Source organism: Mercurialis annua, linkage group LG5 (assembly GCF_937616625.2).
Source record: "Mercurialis annua linkage group LG5, ddMerAnnu1.2, whole genome shotgun sequence".
Taxonomy (NCBI): Eukaryota; Viridiplantae; Streptophyta; class Magnoliopsida; order Malpighiales; family Euphorbiaceae; genus Mercurialis; species Mercurialis annua.
Window position 1 is genome coordinate 14,461,497 of NC_065574.1, and position 21,190 is coordinate 14,482,686.

The 21,190-nt window shown below is 31.9% G+C and overlaps 2 protein-coding genes across 10 annotated transcripts; one reads left to right on the forward strand and one right to left on the reverse strand.

Moving 5' to 3' along the window:
- The first annotated feature begins 10,761 nt into the window (after positions 1-10,761).
- Positions 10,762-17,349, forward strand: LOC126680908 (alpha-1,3-arabinosyltransferase XAT2-like). Of its 5 annotated transcripts, none has more exons than XM_050376191.2 (5): positions 10,764-11,045; positions 11,303-11,389; positions 14,646-14,699; positions 15,250-15,312; positions 16,087-17,349. In XM_050376191.2, the coding sequence occupies exons 1-5, from the start codon at positions 10,904-10,906 to the stop codon at positions 17,256-17,258; spliced, it is 1,518 nt and encodes a 505-aa protein (XP_050232148.1). In that variant the 5' UTR covers positions 10,764-10,903; the 3' UTR covers positions 17,259-17,349. The 5 variants fall into 5 exon arrangements, with proteins under 5 accessions (XP_050232149.1, XP_050232148.1, XP_050232147.1 ...); XM_050376190.1 differs by having other exon boundaries at positions 10,767-11,045; positions 15,244-15,312; XM_050376192.2 differs by lacking the exon at positions 15,250-15,312 and having other exon boundaries at positions 10,762-11,045.
- LOC126680909 (histone H3-like centromeric protein CENH3) lies at positions 16,738-20,698 on the reverse strand. Of its 5 annotated transcripts, none has more exons than XM_056105823.1 (7): positions 19,470-19,614; positions 19,354-19,397; positions 19,124-19,270; positions 18,520-18,594; positions 18,105-18,180; positions 17,545-17,616; positions 16,738-17,133 (listed from the first exon to the last, which is right to left on the reverse strand). In XM_056105823.1, exons 1-6 carry the CDS (start codon positions 19,516-19,518, stop codon positions 17,561-17,563), a joined length of 447 nt encoding a protein of 148 aa, XP_055961798.1. In that variant the 5' UTR covers positions 19,519-19,614; the 3' UTR covers positions 16,738-17,133; positions 17,545-17,560. The 5 variants fall into 5 exon arrangements, with proteins under 5 accessions (XP_055961798.1, XP_050232157.1, XP_050232155.1 ...); XM_050376200.2 differs by lacking the exon at positions 16,738-17,133 and adding an exon at positions 19,640-20,698 and having other exon boundaries at positions 17,324-17,616; positions 19,354-19,394; positions 19,470-19,538; XM_050376198.2 differs by lacking the exon at positions 16,738-17,133 and adding an exon at positions 19,640-20,697 and having other exon boundaries at positions 17,324-17,616; positions 19,470-19,538.
- Positions 20,699-21,190: the final 492 nt, after the last annotated feature.

A 21,190-nucleotide genomic window follows, 5' to 3' on the forward strand; every position in this document is an offset into this window, starting at 1 on the left:
TTCACAAAAGGAAGGATCGTATGATTTCCTGCCTTACTTTGAAGATGAAGAACCAATAGTTCATGAAGCTGAAGTTACACCACCAGCTTCACCAGCTGCTTCATCCCAGACATCGACATCAACATCACCTTCATCAAGTTCAAGTGACAAGCCAAGGAGATATCGAAATCTTGAAGACATTTATAATGAAACTGAAAGGTTAGATGACATGAACTTATTATGTTTTCTTGCTGATATTGAAACTTTACGTTTTGAAGAAGCTAGCAAAGATGAGAGGTGGATTCAAGCCATGAATGAAGAGATTCAGTCTATCCAAAAGAATGATACTTGGAACCTTGTTTCTAATCCATGTAATCATCAACCAATTGGAGTCAAATGGGTGTATAAAGTCAAAAAAAATGCAAATGGTGAAGTAGAGAGGTACAAGGATAGACTTGTGGCAAAAGGGTACAAGCAGAGACAGGGCATGGACTATGAAGAGGTTTTTGCTCCTGTTGCTCGCATGGAGACTATCAGACTGTTGATTTCGCTTGCAGCTCAAAATCATTGGCAAATTCACCAGTTGGATGTCAAGTCAGCATTTCTAAATGGGTTTCTTGAAGAGGAAGTTTATATTGAACAACCCGAGGGGTATGTCATTGAAGGCTATGGAGATAAAGTGCTAAGACTTTAACAAGGCTATGTATAAACTCAAACAAGCACCGAGAGCGTGGAATAGTCGAATTGATAAGTACTTTTAAGAGAATGGCTTCCGCAGATGCATGCATGAGTATGCTCTTTATGTGAAAGAGCAAGATGGAGATTTGTTGTTTGTCTGTATCTATGTAGATGATCTCATTTTTAGAGGTACTAATCCCGATATGTTCAATGACTTTAAGAAGGCGATGGAACACGAATTTGAGATGAGTGATATGGGACTCATGTCCTATTATTTGGGAATCGAAGTGAAGTAGATGGAAGATGGTGTTTTCATATCACAGGAGCGCTATGCAAAAGATATACTTAAAAAGTTCAATATGTCAAACTGCAAGCCTGTCAGCACCCCTATGGAGATTGGAGTAAAACTTTCAAAAGTGGAAGAAGATGCTGGGAGAATAGATTCAACTTTGTTCAAAAGTCTCGTTGGAAGTTTGAGGTACTTAACTTGTACAAGACCAGACATCCTGTTTGCGGTTGGACTTGTCAGTCGGTTCATGGAGAAACCCACAACTTCTCATATGAAAGCAGCTAAGAGAATTTTGCGATACTTGAAAGGTACACTTGATTATGGAATCTTTTATTCAGTGTCTGATGATTTCAAGTTAATGGGTTATTGTGATAGTGATTTTGCTGGAGACATTGATGATAGAAAAAGTACTAGTGGTTTTATGTTCTCGATGGGAAATAGTGCAATTTCTTGGTGTTCGAAGAAGCAACCAATTGTGGCACTTTCATCATGCGAATCTGAGTATGTTGCAGATACTTCATGTGCGTGTCATGCAATTTGGTTACGAAGGTTATTGAAAGAACTTCACTTAGAGCAAGGAGAAGCAACCAAGATTATGATATATAACAAGTCTGCTCAAGCATTAGCAAGAAATCCAGTGTTTCATGACCGAAGCAAGCATATCGACACAAGGTATCATTTTATCCGTGAGTGTATTGCAAATAAAGAAATTGAATAGGAGTATGTGAGAACCGATGATCAGGTTGCTGATATTTTCACGAAGCCTTTGAAGTATGACAGTTTTCAGAAGCTGAGAATGATGCTTGGAGTTACAAGAGGTTCAAGTTTACAGGGGGATGTTAGATATTAAACTTGAAATAAACTTAACTAAGAAACGTAATTACTTAAAGTTGATTTAAGTTAGAATGAGTTAAAAGTGTTAAGTTTTCTTAGTTGAATTAATACATATGAAGTTACATGCATTTAAGTTAGAAGTTTATGTTAAGTCATTTTTTTTACCAAAGATGATTTCATTAAGAATGAATCGACTACTAGAGTCTCGATTCTAGCCACGAAATTTGGGCTAGAGTGTTACAACAAAAGAAGTTATCATTTAGGGCTTTCTTGGCAACAGTATGCGCCACCCAATTACAAGCTCTTTTCACAAAGCTAAACGAGTGTGCTGAGAGATTCTGACACTTAGCTCGACAATCTTGAAACACAACATCACAGTCAACATCCACCAAGGCTTTACCATGCACTGCATCAATAATGTTTTTTTGCGTCACCCTCAAAGATAGACTCTGAAAGCCCCAGCGTGCAGGCAAGGGCTACAGCTTCTCTCAAAGCTAAAGCTTCCATTAATGCCGGAGAAGAAATGCGAGAGAATTTTCGGGCAATCGAAAGCACGCACTTACCCCTGTGGTCCCTCACAACACAAGCAACAGTACCCGATCTTGTTGAGGCCAAATAAGATCCATCAAAATTGATTTTGTGGGCATGAGGAGGGGGAGGAAGCCATTGGGAATTATCCCCATTGTTTGCTACCCTCGAGCTGTGAAGGTTACCAGCTCTCATAGGTCGAGTAGACCTTTCCCATTCATCGTTGAGCTCCTTTGCTGCTTGCAGTACCTCCCCGGGGTCCTTAAACTCATCTCTGAACACTAAAGCATTTCTAGCCAGCCATATAGCCCAAAGATGCCACACTATAATCACCAACTTATTATCTCTACTGGCCATATCAGAACGAGAAGACACCAAGTGAAGCCAGAATTCTTTCATAGAGAGGAAGGAGAAATTCTGAACCTGCAAATTCATCGGAGGACTCAACCAAATGGACTCAGCAAAAGGGCAGTGAAGGAACAGGTGAGTTGCCGTTTCAGCAGCGTTACAACGCAGGCAAAGCTCATTTCGGCCAGGCAGTCTCCTATGCAAGTTGTCATTGGAGGCTAATCCATTGCTAAAGACTTTCCAAGCGAAGCAACGAATGTTTGGCGGGAGGTCGAGCTTCCAAAGCTGCTTCCAGTTAAATACACCATTTTCCTGGTTCCGGGACCTTGGGGGATCGTTGACACATTCATCCATTGACATTGAGAGATGGTAGGCTGACTTCACTGTAAACTTCCCCGTTTTGTTAGAGTCCCAAATCAGCATGTCCTTCTGCCCTGTATTACTGATTGGGAGAGACAAAATTGATGAAGCTTCTGAGGGCGAGAAAATCGAATTTACCAGCTCCGAATTCCAGGAACAAGTCCTATTGCAAATTAGATCAGAGACCCAAAAGATGTGACCGGGAATAATGGTGGAAGCTGCCACCGTAAAGGGAAACTTAGAAGGTAACCAAGGCGTTTGCAAGATGGGGATATCAGATCCAGACCGCACTTGCCACCTAACCCCTCTACTAAGGATCTCCCTTCCTTTAAGCAGGCTCTTCCATGCCCAAGACGCATTGGAATGAGGATTAGCCGAAAGAAAGGAGCCGAAAGGATAATATTTTTCTTTGAAGACACGGGAGAGTAATGAATCGCCACCCCTGTTTCGCCAAAAGGGCCAAGTTGAAATTCTCAAGGTCTCTAAACCCCAAACCCCCATTTTCTTTGGATATGCACATACGCCTCCATGAAACCCAATGCATTCGACGCTCTCCCTTTTTTTGACCCCACCAAAAATTGGAGATAATGGCATTGATCTCCTTACATAACTTCCTAGGCAATGCGAAGCAAGACATTGAAAAAATGGGAACTGCCGTTGCCACACTTTTAATTAAAACTTCTCGCCCTCCATGTGAAAGCACACTCTCCTTCCACCCTGCAACTTTTTGCCGAACCTTAGAGCAAACTTCCTTAAAAGTGGCGTTCTTGGATTTAGTGACAACTACCGGTAATCCCAAATATTTATCTTGCCCCCTAGGTTGGATACTCTAAGCAGCCCTGCAAGGTGAGTTTGAAGATCAGTTGGCGTATTCCTGCTGAAAAAAATCGACGACTTCTCCATATTCACCATTTGCCCCGATGCATCACAATATAACTTAAGGATATGTTGCACTACTTCAGCCTGCCCCTCGGATGCTTGAAAAAACAGTAACGAGTCATCCGCGAAAAGAAGATGTGTAATAGTCGGACTCCTCCTAGAAATCTGGACACCCGCAAGGGAATGATTTAATTCAGCCGTAGATAACAGCAAAGAGAAGCACTCGGCACAAATCAGAAAAAGAAAAGGGGAGAGGGGGTCTCCTTGCCTCAAACCCCGCGTTGGCATGATCAGACCATGTGAAGTGCCATTAAAGTTTAGCGAGTAAGTGACGGTTGTTATACAACTCATAATCCAACGGATCCACGTGTGGTGGAAACCCATCCTTCGCATTACCTTTTTAAGAAAATTCCATTCGATACGCTCGTACGCCTTACTCATATCGAGATTAAGTTTAAAATAAATAAATTTGTATACGTTCTATTTATAAACTAGTATAAATACCTATGTAAGCATGCATTTTAAAATCAAGAAAAGCAAATACAAATAGTTTAAAATAAAATTGTTTCCTTCCTTTCTTTTTTTTATTGTGTGGAGGGTTTTATGAGTATTTTAATTAAAGGGTCTATCATCTCCAACAGTTGTAGGGTTGTTATTGACTGTTACTCTGGATAAGTGTACTTAATAGACATACAGTGGCGTATTTAGAGAAACCCATTTGGTATAACTACGGTGAAAGCTATTTGTGAGCTCAGTTTTATACGAGTTTATGATTATGATTGTACTTAGCTTTTTAATTTTTTTTAATTATCGAAATTTATTACCGCTATCTCATTCCCTCTTCCTTCACACTTATAGAATACTTGTAAATATAGATAGACAATATAAAAATTTAATATTATTTTATTAAACCGACAATATTATACAAAACACAAAGAACAAATGTTATTTTACGATGCACACGTATTCATAATAGGGAATATAATCATATAAGTCACATTCTACAACTGCTACGGGCTCATCATGCATCCCACCAAAGTTAAACCAAAAATGGTTACCATGTCATAATCTAATCTACCAAAAAATTAAGCACATCAATATGGACGCCATTTGATTAGCTAAAATTCAATGACTTCACTCATTCATCTGCCGACAAATTTGCCTAATTATTTGAATTAATTCCTTCATTTGAAAAAGGGGAACAAATTACTTTTATAATGAAATTCTTGTAATGAATAATTTAAGCATGCTTATTATTATCCTCATATAAAATAAAATAAAATTATCTTTTTAAATTTTAAAATTTACTATTCTTTTCTAAATATTGTAGTTCCAATAACTAAAATCTCCTTTATGAGATTTTTTTTAGCTAATAAGCATTAGCAAATTTAAAAAATATAAACTTTTAAAATTTATTTATACAACCGTTTAATGTACAAAATTAAAATTTTATTTTCTCAAAAAAAATATCCCGATTCGAGTTAAAGTTAATCTAAGTGTGTAAATTTTAATGATGGCTTTTTACAGTTAGAATCCATTCATAACATTTTATAGTTAAATTAAAACATAATATTTCTATATATTTTAAGAATTTTCGCCTTCCGTAAGAAATCTATTCGGTTTTTAGTGGAAATTATTCTAAATATGTAAAGTTTAAAGATGTTTTATAGTTGAAATTCATTTAAAACAGTTCATTATCTAAATAGAAAAAATTAATAATTTTTCTATTATATATTTGTTAAAATAAATTGTTACGTGTAAGGGAAGAATACTATTTTATTTAGCATCTTTCTTCACTATTAATTTATAATTTCTAGAAAATTTAGAAAGAACATGCATGTAATTTTAGAAATTAAAATGTTCAACAAAACCGGGCCATTTAAATCGTGTTGTTTTGAGTATGTTGTACTCTATTTGCAAATCAATTAATCATGTGTTAGGTGATGTATTCCCTATAAGTTATTGCTACTGAAATTATTATGGTTTTAACTGATGAAGTCCAACAATATCTGTTATCTATTATATTGACAATGCACTTTTTTTCCCTAATTTTTTAATTCAGAAAATTTCATCAAATAGAATAGTATAAAATATTTTGAAAGATTCAAAAATCAAATCGAATCAGATAATCTGACATGTAAGACATTTTATCTATATACGAAAATAGAAAATAGATTACCAATCCAGTTCGCTAAAAACATTGTCGTCTCCATTAACCCTTTTCATCGTTCGCAAATCGATTTTTGATATTTGACAGTCATGACATCTAATTCAACCACTATTCAAAAAAATTATCATAAAAACTCTTCATAAAAAGAGACAATTAAATCTTTCACAAAAATATAACAAATAAACATTTTGCAATAATAAAACTGTCGTCACTAATAAAGAGAGACAATAAAATAAAACATTCAAAAAAATTATTGTAGTCTATAAACGAATTCGGCAATGTATTCAATTTTCTAAGAGTGATCCAAAGTCACTTACTTTTTTTTTTTTTGCCAAAGATAACAATATATAAATATAATGACAAAGGCCATCTCCTGAAGATGATGAACCAATCTTAAGCAAAAGAAATAAAAGTGGACTTCGCGGCTACTATTGAGCCATCCAAATACACATTCGTTTATCAAATTAGAATACGAAAGTATAAATAATTTGCTAAACGAACGGTAGCAATATAAATCAATAAACACTTAAAAGAGGGAATTACTTACCGTTAAAAAATATTAGTATAAATATTACCTTAATTGTAGAGCGTATTACTGAAATGTCGAGACCATTCAGAACAAAACACACCGCCATAGCTTACTTGAACATTTAAAAGGAAAAAATAGTATATAAAAAAATTAATTTAAAGCTTACCTTATAGTAGAGGCGGTCCATTAGTAGAGAAATTTCACCAATTGTCAAACGGAGAGAGTAAGAAGTGCTTGATAGGCCCCTCATTTAAAAGTATATGTCCAAAAAACAAAAAACACAAACAAATAAAATATTAACATTTATATTTATAAATTAATATTTTGTAAAACATTTAGACTAGTTTAATACTCTCATAAGGGGGACGTTTCAATTCCACTGCTTTGATATCACCACCATCTTATCTCCTTTCTTCAAACGCGGGTTCAAAATACTCTTTTACCTCTAATAATAGCACAGTTCCACTAGTAGACGACATAGGAATAGGAGCTAGAGGGGCCATATGAGAAGCCCCTCTTGCCTAAGTAAAAATTGTAAAAATACTATGTATATGTGATATAAACACCCATAAAGGGGATATAAACACCCAATTGGGGATGGAATTGAACTTAGTTGATTATAACATGTGCACTTAGTTGTTTCCAAAAAAAAATATGAGTTAAAGTTTAAAATTTAGTAAAATTAGACCCAGAAACTGAAACAGTAAAAAGTATTGATTTAGTTAAATTAGAACCAGAAACTCAAACATAAAAAAGAACAATTTTTTTCACTCGGGATTATTGAAAAGCCTAACCTAAACTAAACTAATCCCATCAACATTAAGAAAACCCATAATCTAAACCAAACTTATGGATTTTACTCTTGTTTTATACAGTCTTGTTGAAATTACAATTACGTTATATTGAAAATTTGAAATCCAATTTTAGGCATCAAAAATATTCTGACACTGATTATTTGACCAATCAGCAAAAAGAATAGTGGCACAAGAAATTAAGAGATCATTGCGGAAATGAGATCAACATTGAAAGAAATAGTGTTGAGAAAATGTGAAATCTGCCTTTTAAAAACTTACAAATCAAGCAATTGCCATATTTATGCAAACTGTTCATCAAATGCATGAAACTATCTCAGATTTGTCTATACATTTTTGTTTAGGAGATTAGCCACTACAATGGCATGCATTCAATTAGTTTTTTTTAATTTTCATTAGTTTGATTTTCATGACACGAAAGAAAAGAGAGACGATCATGTAAAACTCAAAAACTTGATTACTCTTGTATTTTAGCAGTTTTAGTATTATCAATTTTAAACTCTGATAAGGAAATCTTCACCAAATGGTAGCCGATTGATTGATGGTTATAACAAAGTCACTTACTTAAACAAGTAAAAAAAGAGACTATTACAAGTTTGAAATAAAAAGACAGAAAATTTTCATTCAGACAGAAACACATGAAAAATTCCCTAAGAAAATATGGGACATGCATCAAACACAAAATATGCGTGAAAATTCATAGCATTAATAATAATAAAGAAAAAAAAAGATGAATGGAAAATAAAATTTACAAAGAATGGAGATAAAACAAACAATCCCTAAAAAATGTACAAAAAATAAATGAACAAAGGATCACTTTACTCCCTCAATTTGGTAAAAAGTATTAAGAACATCAAAATTAGCAAAAAAATATTATTTTTATATTAAACATGGCAAAATCGGATCAAAAACCCCCTCCCCACCTCTCACCCAAGAGAGTGAAACACACTCTCCGATTTTAATGTTGGTTTTGTTTTCTAAGATGGTTTTTTAATGGAAAAAGTTTAAAATAGTCCTAATTTTTGTTTATCATTTTAAATTAATATTTATTAATTTTAAAAAACATAATTTAATCCTCTTAATTATAAAATTTTATCAAATTAACTCGCATATTTTCTATTTTTAACAAAAAAAAAAACAATTGCTTTTTAAATTTTTCCGTTTTCAGGCAAGTAGGAGCTCCTCCTCGCCTGAGAAGGAGCAGCAGCTCCTCCTTCAATATTAGGCGATCTGTTCTCGTCAAGAGCAGAACGCGCAGATCAGTTCTTGACAAGAAAATATCACAAATTTGTTCTTGAATCAAGAACATACCAGGTCTGTTCTTAAAAAACAAACACGAGGTCTGTTCTTCAAAAATAGACCGAGGAGTAGCAAGTTCTATTTCCGACGAAGAGGAGGGAGCTACTCCTCTCCGGAAATCAAAAAGAAATTGAGTTCTTTGAAAAATTTCAAAAAGACTCATGAATTAATTAGAGTTTAATTATAACTAATTAGAGTAAATTATGATATTTATAAAACTCACTCTCCAATTAAGGTGTCACGTCAACATAGGTGGAGTTTGAGCCGGTTTTGCCAATTTCAAAGTAAAATGATCCAGTTTTTTAATTTTGGACATTTTTAATACTTTGTGTCAGGGTGAAGGGGTAAAGTGATCTTTGTTCAAAACTAAAACAAAGATTCTCTTTGGCCAAATGTATTTTTAAAAAATTTATTATAAATTAAGCTTAAATGCACCAAAAACCATCAAATTTCGCGTATTTTTGGTATTTAACATAATTTTTTAATTTTGGCATATTTAATATAAACTTTCTAATTTTTTACAATTAAAACTAAGTGTGTTTTCCATTTAAAAATAGTGTTATTTGACATCTAAACGCCGTCGTTTTAATATAAAATGGTGGCGGTTTACATCCAAAACAGTGCCGATATTTTTAATTGCAAAATTTTGAAAGCTCATGTATGTTTTTGCCAAAACTAAAAGATTATGTTAAATACTAAAAACACGCGAAAGTTGGTGATGTTTAGTGCATTTAAGCCTAAAAATTATTATAATATATTATATTATATTTAATATTATTAGTCTATATATTATTTATTTTTATTTTTTGACATTCTATGAATTAATCTTTTGCGCGAGCGTATAACTAAGTATCTGATTAATTTGTTAACCTTGTATTATATGGCACAGTTAAGTATCTGATTAATTTGTTAACCTTGTATTATATGGCACAGCCTACCGACACAATTGGATCATTTACTTGCTTAATCACCTAATTAGTTAAACTAGACTAGTGAAAAACTACACACGTAAAGTCTCTTACTAGTAAACACAATACATATGATACGACAATTATTTTAGGGACAATTATTATATTTCTTTAATGTTATATTAATTTCTCTTTGGAGAAAAAAAATGTTATATTAATTTCTAGATTTTAAAAAGCTACTATTATTTTCGTTCTGACTTTTTGGGTATTAAGTAATTGAATTGTTTCTTATAGGGAGAAAAGTGGTGAACCTTTAAAAATCAGAAAAATATCAATAATTTTGGAGTAAATGATTAACCTGGTCCCTTAATTTGAAACTCCATATCTAATAACCCACTATTAGCTATTTTGTAAGTCAATTAAGAATAACATTTTTCATTTGTAAGTCAATTAAAAATAAAAATTATATAATATAAACAAATTTAGGGATTAGAATAAACTAATTTTGTCTTTGATTTACCTAAAAATAGAGAATGTTGTACTTAATTGATTAAAATAATTGAGATAGAGTGAATTGTTTGACTGTGAATCATAAGTTCAGAAACCGAATTGACACTTTACTCAATAATTTTAATATAAACTGGATAAATATACATATTAGACCCTCACGTGTGGTTCGATTTTGAATTTAGATCTTAATGAACTTTTTTTCGATAGAGTAAAAAAAAATTATATTGGACCCTCCGAAACTAAAATGTCACATATCTACTGGCCAATGTGAACTATCAAACCTAATACGTTAGCACAGAGTTGACCAGTTACTAACACTGTGGCATTTTAGCTTCGTAGAATCCGACGTAGTTTTTTTTATAACGTTAAGTATCTCTATCGAAAAAAGGTTTATTAGTCAAAATCGAACCAATCAAGAGGGTACAACCCGTGCATTTGGCCATTTAAACTTGAGATAAAGATAGTAATTATTTTAAAAAATACATAATGATTTTAGTTGATTCAATGCTATCAAAGCTAGAATCCAAAGCCGGCTCTAAAATGTTTGAGAAAATAGCACCTAACCAATCATGAAAATAGAAATGGTTGTTGCTATAGTCAACCGCAAAAGTCCCTTTCAAAGGCACAAGGAGAATCATTAGAGGGAGAGCTTACATGTAATACGTGGGGAGCAATATAGTTACATAATTTGAAATATATAACAACACTTAATAATAACTTTGGTTTATCATAATAATGTGGTACTAATAACTAGCTAGAAGGCTTGTTAGTTGAGCAAAAATGATGTATCAATCTCTACTTTCAAGAAGCTTTAGCAAACATGAGCAAAAGAGGTTGAAATATGGAGGATTCTTCACTTTTTTTCTTATTTCTTTCAGTTTCTTCACCATCTTTAAGCCGTATCTAGCTCCGCTTCCATTTTGTAAGTCCTCGTAAACACTCTTACACTTCTTTTTTTAATCGAGATCATCAATTATTATCGCTCAACTCAAATTATATCAATTCGTTACTTTTTCATTAAAAAGAAAAATTAAATCTGTTATTTCCCTCGTGTAATATGTCACCGCCTTTGGACGGTGCATTACGTAACAAATGTTAGAGGGAAATACCGGAATTTTAAAAATTTAGAGAGAACGGAAATGCGATATAAAAGAACTAAAGTTAGGTGCTCATTTGCAGTGCATTTGAGATTGTCAATTGGAGATGGCCAAAAGTTGAGAATTGTAGATGATACAAACAACTCTTACGAGCAAACAATGAGCAGGGGTAAATTTTGATCTATTTTTTATGCAACATATGTTATATGATCATAACCATGCTGCCAAATTTTTGTTTCTTGGTCGATTAAAATGTTCAAATCATTTTGGACTTGAAATGTCATTAATATTGCAGAAAATATAAACAATTATATGGCTACGTATGTGAGTGTGTCTAACGCTAAGCTTGGTTCAGAAAATGAAAAACAAAAGAATGAAATAGAATAACTATTTATTTCTATTCCATAATTTGATTCATTTGTTGGAGCATCAATGGATAAAATTTTATTTTTAACTTTACTATTTTTATTTTGAATTATATTATAGATTTTAAATTTTATGATGAATAAGTTAGGGGTTATGTTATGTATTTGGTTCAATTCAAATTAGAAATTATTTTTTAAAATCATATCGAGTCAAAAAGTTTTTTGATGAATTTGAGTCAAAATTATTAAATGAAAATATAATATTCCAATAAACTAGCTATGTTTATTATTTGGCTCGATTCAATTGTTCAGCTCGATTATACAAAAAAAATTGCAATTTCAAATAGAAAGGCATTGATCTTTTTTTTTTTTAATATTCTAATTTAATTTGAAACAATCCATCATATAATATTCTAAATCAAATCAAATCAAATGAGCCAGTTATGTTTATTATTTGGCTTGATTCAATTTTTCCAGTTTGATTATACAAAAAAAATTGTACTTTCAAATAGAATCACATTGAAAACTTAATTTTTTTTAATATACCAAATTAAATTGAAGCAGTCAAACCATATAATATTTCAAATCAAATCAAATGAACCCGTTATGTTTATTATTTGACTCGATTCAATTTTTCAGTTCGACTATACAAAAAAATTGTATTTTCAAATAGAATCGCATTGATTTTTTTTTAATAATTCAAATTAAATTGAACCAATCAATCAATTTGGTTCGATTATTTGACTTGGTTTTTGTTTTTACACATTCTGAATTAGACTCAATTGTTGAGAGTTCAGAATTCTAAGTCCATAGTGGGGTTTCAAGATTTCAAATTAAAGTTAGGATTTAGAATTTAGAGTTCGGATCAGAAGTAAGAGTCAAGGGTTAGTATTCAAGTTTCTGCGAGTCGGAATCCAAATAAATTTATATAAAATAAAATCTAAAATGAACAAATGAATCCAAAAAAATATTAAGCCAAGAAAAAGAATTCTTCAATTTCATAAATGGTTATAGTCCACAAATTTGTAGAATTATTACTTCACGAAAAGTCTATTTTAATTTAAAGTATGAATCAAAATAAATAATAATAGTTCCAAAGTATAATTATTTTATTCTTAATCAATCCCATGAACTAAATTATAGTCTTTTTTATTTAAAATTTATATTTAAAATTCAATTTGTATCTTGTCAAAGAAAATACCTTAATGTCATTTCATCAAATTAAGTTGGCAACCGACAGAAATATAATTTTAAAATGTATTGTCACATCGATTGTTATAGTTTTATATTCTTCAAGTTAATTCTTGAATTGCAAATGATGTACCAAATATGTCCAACAACATGATTCCACCCATTTGCCACATCACTTAATTTGTAGATAAAATACTAGGTTGGTTATCAAATTTTCAATTTATTTTTTTTAAAAAATATTAGATATTAATTTATTTCTAAAAATTATCAAATTATAACTTTATTTAAAAAAAATATCAAACATTAATTTATATCTCAAAAATTATCAAATTGTCAATTTTTTTTTAAAAAATACTGAACAATAATTTATTTTTAAAAGGTTGTCATATTTTAAATTTTTTTTATCAGTGAGAAGTTTTTTAATTAAATTGGAAATTTACTTCTGTGGCGAATAATTAGTTAAAAAAATTCGCATATAATTCAGATGATTGGAAAATTAAATTTAAAAATAAATTAATGTTTAATTATATTTCTCAGAGTATAAATCAATACTCGGTATTCTTTTTGAAATAAATAATGGTTTGGTAATTTACTAAGTATTTGATCCCTTATTTTGGTATAAAAATATTGAGATACTTTCATCTACATAAAAATTAAATATTCAATATTAAAAAGATTAAAAAATATTCAATTTTATTCCAATGATACATAATAAAAGGAGCAATTACCATTTTCTTCAGATATTTTTTTATTTATTTTTTTGATAATTTGATGGGGGGAGCGCCTGTGGGAGGAATTGAACCAACGACCTAACAGTTTACTGGGTAGCGCTTATACCATTTGAGTTATAGCTCATTGGTTTCTTCGGATATTAGATCATAATTATTAATTGTTCTGTGACTTTTAAAATTTAGTTATATTATTCTGATGTTTGATCAAAATTCATTAGTATCATATTTTGTTAGTTAAAGGATCTTATTATTAAAAATAAAATTTAACTTAATCCATGAATTTATTTTATGTTCAAAAATTAATAAATTACAAAACAATTCCAATAAAGTTTTAAAAATACTTTATAAATATTTAATAAACAATAACTTATTTTTATATTAAAATATATTTAAAATATTTAAAATTAAATTCATTTTTCTATAAAATCAATTAGATATAAAAAAATTGGATTCGGTTCTATTTAAAATTATACTATAATTTAATTTAATTTTGATATAATTTGATTTTGAATAAAAGAGATTAAATTTTTAAATTAAATAAAAATATTTTGAGTTTGAAATATTTTACTGAACTGAAATATAATAAATTTAATTTATATTTTAGTATTTTTAAATTTATTTTGAACAACTTGTTTCTGGACATTTTTAAAAAAATTAGAATGTTTATAAAATATTGTGGTTTAATAAGTTACTATAAAAAATTGAATTCTTTTAGTTTTATTTATAATTATATGGACCTTTTGAAAAGAAAAATAATATTAAACTTAAATTAAAATTTATTTTTACCAATCAGATAACGAGTCCAAGTCAAATAGTAAAACTAATAAGCAGAAGGGGGCAATGAATTTGATCAAACATTGGGCAGAAAACAACTTGCTTTTTGGAAGTGATGAAGGAGAATAAGTAATTATGATTTATTGTCAAAAAAAAAAGTAATTGTGATTTAATATTTAGTGAGAAAATAATAATTATTCCTTAATTACAAAGTTAGTTCTCTTGCGCAAAATTGGTAATGAGTGTAATTACTTTGATGCTACACTTCAATAATTTAATCATTAGGTTTTTATATTTATCAATTATGAGATTGCATTCTATATGTATCAATTCTTAACTAACTCATTTGATCTTTGATTTTTAGAAATTGCAAACAAGAGTGAAGAAACAATAAATAAGTCTCAGCCACTATTCAAGGGTAAGTTCTCATAATTAATCTTTAAAAGCATGTTCTGATGAGTTAGTTATATGGGCACTTGATTCAGAAGATATCTAAAGTTTTGTCTTGATTAATTTTATCTATTAAATTCTTTTTTTTTTGTTTCGATCATCATATATTATTTTTGAAAAAAGAATTTAACAGAAAATTTATCCGGCCAAAATATTTATGTGGCTGCTGGATTTTGCCACATGACAATCGGATTTTGCTACTTTTTTTTTTGAAAACTTGTCACGTATGCATAATTTTATTTTAAACTTGAATTTTTAGACAAATTAATGCATACATGAAAAATTTTCAGATAAACAAAAATAATATTTAGCTGCCACATAAACATTTTTGACCGAAAAATTTTCCCGTTAAAAAAGATAAAAGTATGGTAACCAAAAAACAAACTAAAATTTGATATAAGTGAAATGAAATAAAATGAAAGTTTGAATATTTTCAAGATCAATTACCCTAATTGTTTATTTCAAGTATAAGTATTTCATAACTGATTTTATAATTGATTTCAATTTTAAAGATGCAGAAATTATTATGAAAAGTACGTTAATGGTCAACCATAGCAACTTCGCTCCCCCAACAGCAGATGGTAAGATGGTATTCTCACATATATATATATATATATATATATATATATATATATATATATATATATATATATATATATATATATATATATATATATTAAAATTATTTTTGTAATATTTGTTAGGATAGCACTCACCTAAATCATAAATAAAAATAGATACTTGTATACTATCCGTATTGGGTTACTTCTAATAATTTTAGCAAATTTGAATTTTTTATTTTTATATAAATGATGAAAAAATATACCTACTTCGTCACAATTGTGATAAAGATGGAATAGTTATGAGAAATCGAATACTTGCTAAATTTTATGTCCAAGTATCGAACACTAAAAATAATAGTAAATCTAGGGAACGAGTGTAAAGTAAATACGAACTTCCCAATAAAATTAATGAACTTCAACTAAATTATGATCTCAAGTTACTCCAAAATACCATTCCACAAAGTTAAAATTCTTTTACTTCTAATTACCCAAAATATATTGCTTTAATTAAACATGCAATAGGATCAAATTAGATACATTTAGAGGGAAAAGATCAACTTTAATTTATTAAATGTACCTTTTTCATAGAGAAGTTAAGTTTAAAGACTTAAATGAGCTTTATTAGTTTAATTATTCTCCTTGATTGGGTCAAATAATGAATTGACTATACATGAAGGATTAAATTATTTATGAAATTGTAAACCAAACGTTGATAAAAGTGAAAAATAATATGTGAAAATATTAGTTTCTCAAAAAAAATAAGTGAAAATATTCCACTTTTTTCTTTTAAAGATGGCGACATGGAGAAAAGGAGTGAATTAACTGAAGCTGTATGCAAACTGATGGAAAGATCAGATTTCTGTGAGATAAAAGGAGACATTAGGATTGATGCAAATTCCTCAACTGTGTTCATCATCTCATCTGCAAACAGTACCACCACCCAATGGAGTATAAGGCCTTATGCCCGAAAAGGCGACTCAGCGGCAATGCGACGCACTAGGGAATGGTCAGTCAAACTAGTCAACGACCAACGTAATACCCCTAAATGCACTCATAATCACAATGTTCCGGCGGTCCTTTTCTCGCTCGGAGGATATTCCGGAAATCATTTCCATGCCTTCACTGACATCATCGTTCCACTTTACTCAACTGCTCGGCCCTTTAACGGAAAGGTGCAATTCCTCGTCACAGACAAACAACCATGGTGGATTGCGAAGTTCAAAACTATATTGAAGGCACTATCTAGATATGACATCATTGACGTCGATAATAGAGATGAAAATGTTCATTGCTTTAGCAGCATAACTGTTGGGCTTAAACGGAAATCAAGCAAAGAACTCACTATTGAAGCGGCGGAATCATCAATGAAAGAGTTCATGCGGTTCCTGAGAAGTTGCTACTCATTAAGAAAGAAAAGAGCAATTAAAATATTGAGAAATGGTATAATGAAAAAAAAGCCTCGGCTGCTAATCATTTCAAGAAAGAAATCACGAGCGTTTAGTAATGTGGATGAGATTGGTAGGATGGGTAAAAGGTTAGGTTACAAAGTGGTAGTGGATGAACCAGACGGGAACATTTCAAGATCGGCGCAAGTAATGAATTCTTGCGATGTAGTATTGGGAGTTCATGGAGCTGGATTGACTAACATGCTTTTCCTTCCTGAAAATGCAGTACTGATCCAAGTAGTTCCATTTGGGGGAGCAGAATGGGTCTCAAAAACATTCTTTGAAGATCCATCAAAGGCTATGAAGATACGATATTTGGAGTACAAGATTAGTATTCAAGAAAGTAGCTTGATACACCAATACCCTTCTGATCATGTCGTTTTGAGCAACCCATCTGTGGTGCAAAAACAGGGTTGGGAAGCATTTAAGTCTATTTACTTTGATAAACAAAATGTAGAAATTGATTTGAATAGGTTCAGACCCACTTTGATAAAAGCTTTAGAGCTTCTTGGGAGTTAAAAGCCTAACAATTGTAAATTAAAGTTATTTTTGAGCTAGGTATTGTATTTGTCCAGCTTACACACTTAAAAACAATTGTAAATTCCACGCATACATTGCCAAAAGCTGTCACAAAAAGATACATATGAATGCTTCCTAGTTGTGGTTAATATGCCCAACAATCATGACCGCATAACTATGAACAGGCATATTAGGGGACCTAAAACACTATTTACTAATGCACCCAAAATGAGACAAACAACTAACTACTTTTCAAAATGGTTATATTCAGCAATGATGCACTTGCCTATGAGGTAACACTTTCACCAAGGTCGCCCCTTCCCTCCAAGCCGTCGTGCCAATTCCAAATCCTTTTTCACTGCCACAGTAAAGCAATTGGAAGTTTCTTTAGTGAAGTGCTGATGCATACAGCCTCTCGAAGAATATCAAATTTAAAACAGCTAGAAAATCAAAGCCAATCTACATGGGTGATGTAAGATCATCAATATTCATGACACAAAGATTAACCAACAGGAAGGAAACAAGCTTGAGGATATTCATACTGTAATACATTGAAGTTACCAAGTCAAAGGAGGGATGCATGAAGAATGTTGACACACGAAAGAGAAGGCAAGATCAAAGCAGACAACTGTACTAAATTGCAACAAGGGGGCAACCCTTGCATCAATCAGGTTGGTGACTCCAACCAAAAGCAGAAAAAGAGAAGGCAGAACATATAGACAGTCAAATTTAGAATTGAAGCCCAAAATTTAAGTATTTAACATGCAGATAATTAACAACGTGAGAAACTTGACAAAAACCCACTCCAAAACTCGTAATGATAATAGTTCTGTAAAGTCAACTTACTTAACGTAACACGCTTTGCATGAATAGCACATAGCATTCCGTCTTCAAACAATTGAATCAAAAACCCCTCTGATGCCTACAGAAACCACACATTAAAAAGAAATAGATCCAACTGTAGTCTTAAAATATTCAGGGCCTAACCAAAATAGCAGTGAATTAATAAGAACCATAGTGGCAATAGATTTTAAGTATCAATTTCATAGAAAACTATGAAAATGACAGAATGGGACTAAAAATGTCACGATGTATCAATTTGCAACTCAAAAATTGGGTACGTTGAGCCTAAAGAGGAATCACATAGCAGTTATGGGATGTAAGACATGATATCATCCATTAGACAACAGTCCCAAATTTAGTTTATCATGTCGTTATATCTTTGTACGTTTGCAAGCACATATTTGAATATTTGGATTACCTCTTGAATTGCCATCAAAGCTTCAGCTGTCCAACGGTTAACTTCAGCAGAGAGTACTCCAGTGATATCTCTCACCTGCAAATAAAAGAGCTGTCAGCACCATCCAGTTCAAACCCCAATCTACAAACATAAAACGACTAAATGTATCCCGCGAAGCAATGCTAAAAAAGTTTACATGCTTAGAATCCTAATTTCAGTAATTGAAATGGACAAATTTAAAGAAAAAAAAAACATGCACAAGTCACTAGACCATAGAAGAGCATTGCAGAAATATCGAATCTATAGGTCAAGCCCATTCCGTAATTTTGTATTTCACCATTATGTTTGCATTTCAAGACAAGTGGACAATTGAAGCAAATCGGTTGAGCCAAATATTAACATAACATGATACAACCTACATAAGTCATACACTTGCAAGCTAGGTAGCATGGAAACGGACACGGAGGAACAGAATACTTGGACATGGACATGGCGAAACGGACTTATTTTATGGTTTCCTACGTTAAAAATGAAGTTTCCATCAAGTTTCATAAACAGGACACGTTGATTGAATGAAGTGCGTATGCAAAATTAAGTGGCATATAAATTAAAAAAGAAAACTGACCAGTCGGATGAAGGGAGCAGTAGGAATGAGGAGATTCCAGGTCTTCTGGAAGTGGCGAATTTCGCGGAGAGCGACTGTTCCGGGCTTGTAACGATGAGGTTTGGTTTTCCTTTGTGTATCCGGAGCCTGCGTTCTTGATCTTGTAGACTTGTGTAAAATAATCAATTAAAAGAATGAAAATTAATAAAATTAAAATAAAATCATGAAAAGCCCGTAGAGAAATGAAGTACCGGTGTTGCCGGAGAAGAAGGCGAACTAGGAGTCGGAGCAGCTGCTGCAATTAAAGCACATAAATTAGGGCTTAGAGAAGGGGAAATAAATTTAAAAATTTAGGCGGTAAACTTACCGGAGGGCTTCTTCCGAGATTTGGTGGCAGTGTGTTTCACTCTCGCCATCGTCCCCAAGCGCTACTCAACTAAACAGAGACACAGAGTCTACCGTTAAAAATCTTCAGTACAAATTTGAATTTTTAGGCTTAAATTTTAGATCAAAAGCTTTCAGGTTTTAGTTACTAACTTACTATACAGTTGCAAGGCAAAACCCATACGGAGGCCCCTCTACTTTACCACTTTTGTTCGAGAGGCTCCTACTTCAAAAAATTTCACTCCGAGATCCCTGTACTTGGCAAAATCAAATATTGAGACCCTTACGTGGATGGAAAATGGAGAGTGTGTCACGCTCTCCGTTAATGAGAGTGGTAGAAGAAAAAAGTGATATTTATATTTATTTATTTTTAATAAATATGACATGGTAATTTAATTTTTTAATCTAAAAGTAAAATAAATGCTGACTGGGCATCTTCTTGCATTTCTTTCTTTTTCAAATTCAACGGTGATTTACACTAATCTCAGTCCGGCCATCACCAACAAAAACCTCTAAGAACAAAAACCCATCCAGCAAACTCACTAATCCATAATCTTGTTTAATTGCAGTCTCAACAAAAACTTCTAAAACCCTCTAATCTCACACTCAATTTCATAACAAATACCAAACTCATCATAAATACTCTCGTCAATTTTCAATTTCTTCCCATTTCAATTGGCTCTCATTCTTAAACCCACCTAAACAAACAAACTCATCATCACTCTCAGTTCACTAACCCTGAATTTCTCTACAACTCTTATCATAATCTTTGACCTCTTCACTGACCATAGCCGCAGTGGCTCGGCGACACACACACGGCCAATTAATGGGTCGATGGGCTCTACTTGCTCCTCAATGCCGTTGATGCCGTTTGTGAGTGTGAGATTTGATTTGAGTAAGAAGTTGTAGTGGGAATCTTGATTGTAGAAGCGGAGGCGGAGACGAGTAAAGCTTTTTCTCTTCTATTTCATTAGAATGACGGTGGAAGGGGGCTTTTTGTACGGCTGGGATCTCTGGACTGGTTTGCTGCCTGAGGTGTTGGTGTCGTCTCTGAGCTCCGGCGATTTCGATTTTTAGAGAACTGATTGTACCGGTTGCTCGTTTGCTGCCATAGATGTTGATAATGAATTGTGAATTTTGGAAAATTAGAATTGAATATATGATGGTGTTAGTGTTGTCTAAGAATTGAACAGATTAGAGAAAGAGAGATGGTAGCGTCGGTGGAATCAAGAAGCAGAGGAAAATTAATTGATTCTTTGGAATAAAGATGAAGTGGTGGGCCCATTTTTTTAAAATTATTTTTGCTCAAACGTGACTATTTGAATGATGTGGACTATCAAACAAAAATTTGCTCCGTTAGTTAACAGAAAGGGAGAGTGTGACACACACTCCATTTTCCATCCACATAAGGGCCTCAATATTAGATTTTACCAAGTACAGGGATCTCGGAATGAAAAACTTTGAAGTAGGGGTCTCTCGAACAAAAATGGTAAAGTAGAGGGATCTCCGTATGGATTTTGCCCAGTTGCAATAATAAATCCCACCGGTCCGGTTAACTCAACGTTATTTGTAAACCGGTCTTACAGTATTATATTTTTTAAAATTATAAAATTTAAATTAATTTACTATCAATTAACTATTTAAAATAGTCTGAATTTTAAGTTTTATGGTTTTTAACTATATCATTATAAAAAGAAAAAATTT

What these genes read in the sequence shown, in the direction of transcription:
- LOC126680908 (XM_050376190.1), top strand. Translation starts at nt 10,904, where the DNA reads ATGATGTATCAATCTCTACTTTCAAGAAGCTTTAGCAAACATGAGCAA. An exon ending in GTCTCAGCCACTATTCAAGG is followed by an intron (nt 14,700 to 15,243) that starts GTAAGTTCTCAT and finishes TCAATTTTAAAG; the next exon opens with ATGCAGAAATTATTATGAAA. An exon ending in CGCTCCCCCAACAGCAGATG is followed by an intron (nt 15,313 to 16,086) that starts GTAAGATGGTAT and finishes TTTCTTTTAAAG; the next exon opens with ATGGCGACATGGAGAAAAGG.
- LOC126680909 (XM_056105823.1), bottom strand. Translation starts at nt 19,518, where the DNA reads ATGGCGAGAGTGAAACACACTGCCACCAAATCTCGGAAGAAGCCCTCC. An exon ending in CTTCTTCTCCGGCAACACCG is followed by an intron (nt 19,271 to 19,353) that starts GTACTTCATTTC and finishes ATTTTACACAAG; the next exon opens with TCTACAAGATCAAGAACGCA. An exon ending in CTGCTCCCTTCATCCGACTG is followed by an intron (nt 18,595 to 19,123) that starts GTCAGTTTTCTT and finishes TTTTATTTGCAG; the next exon opens with GTGAGAGATATCACTGGAGT.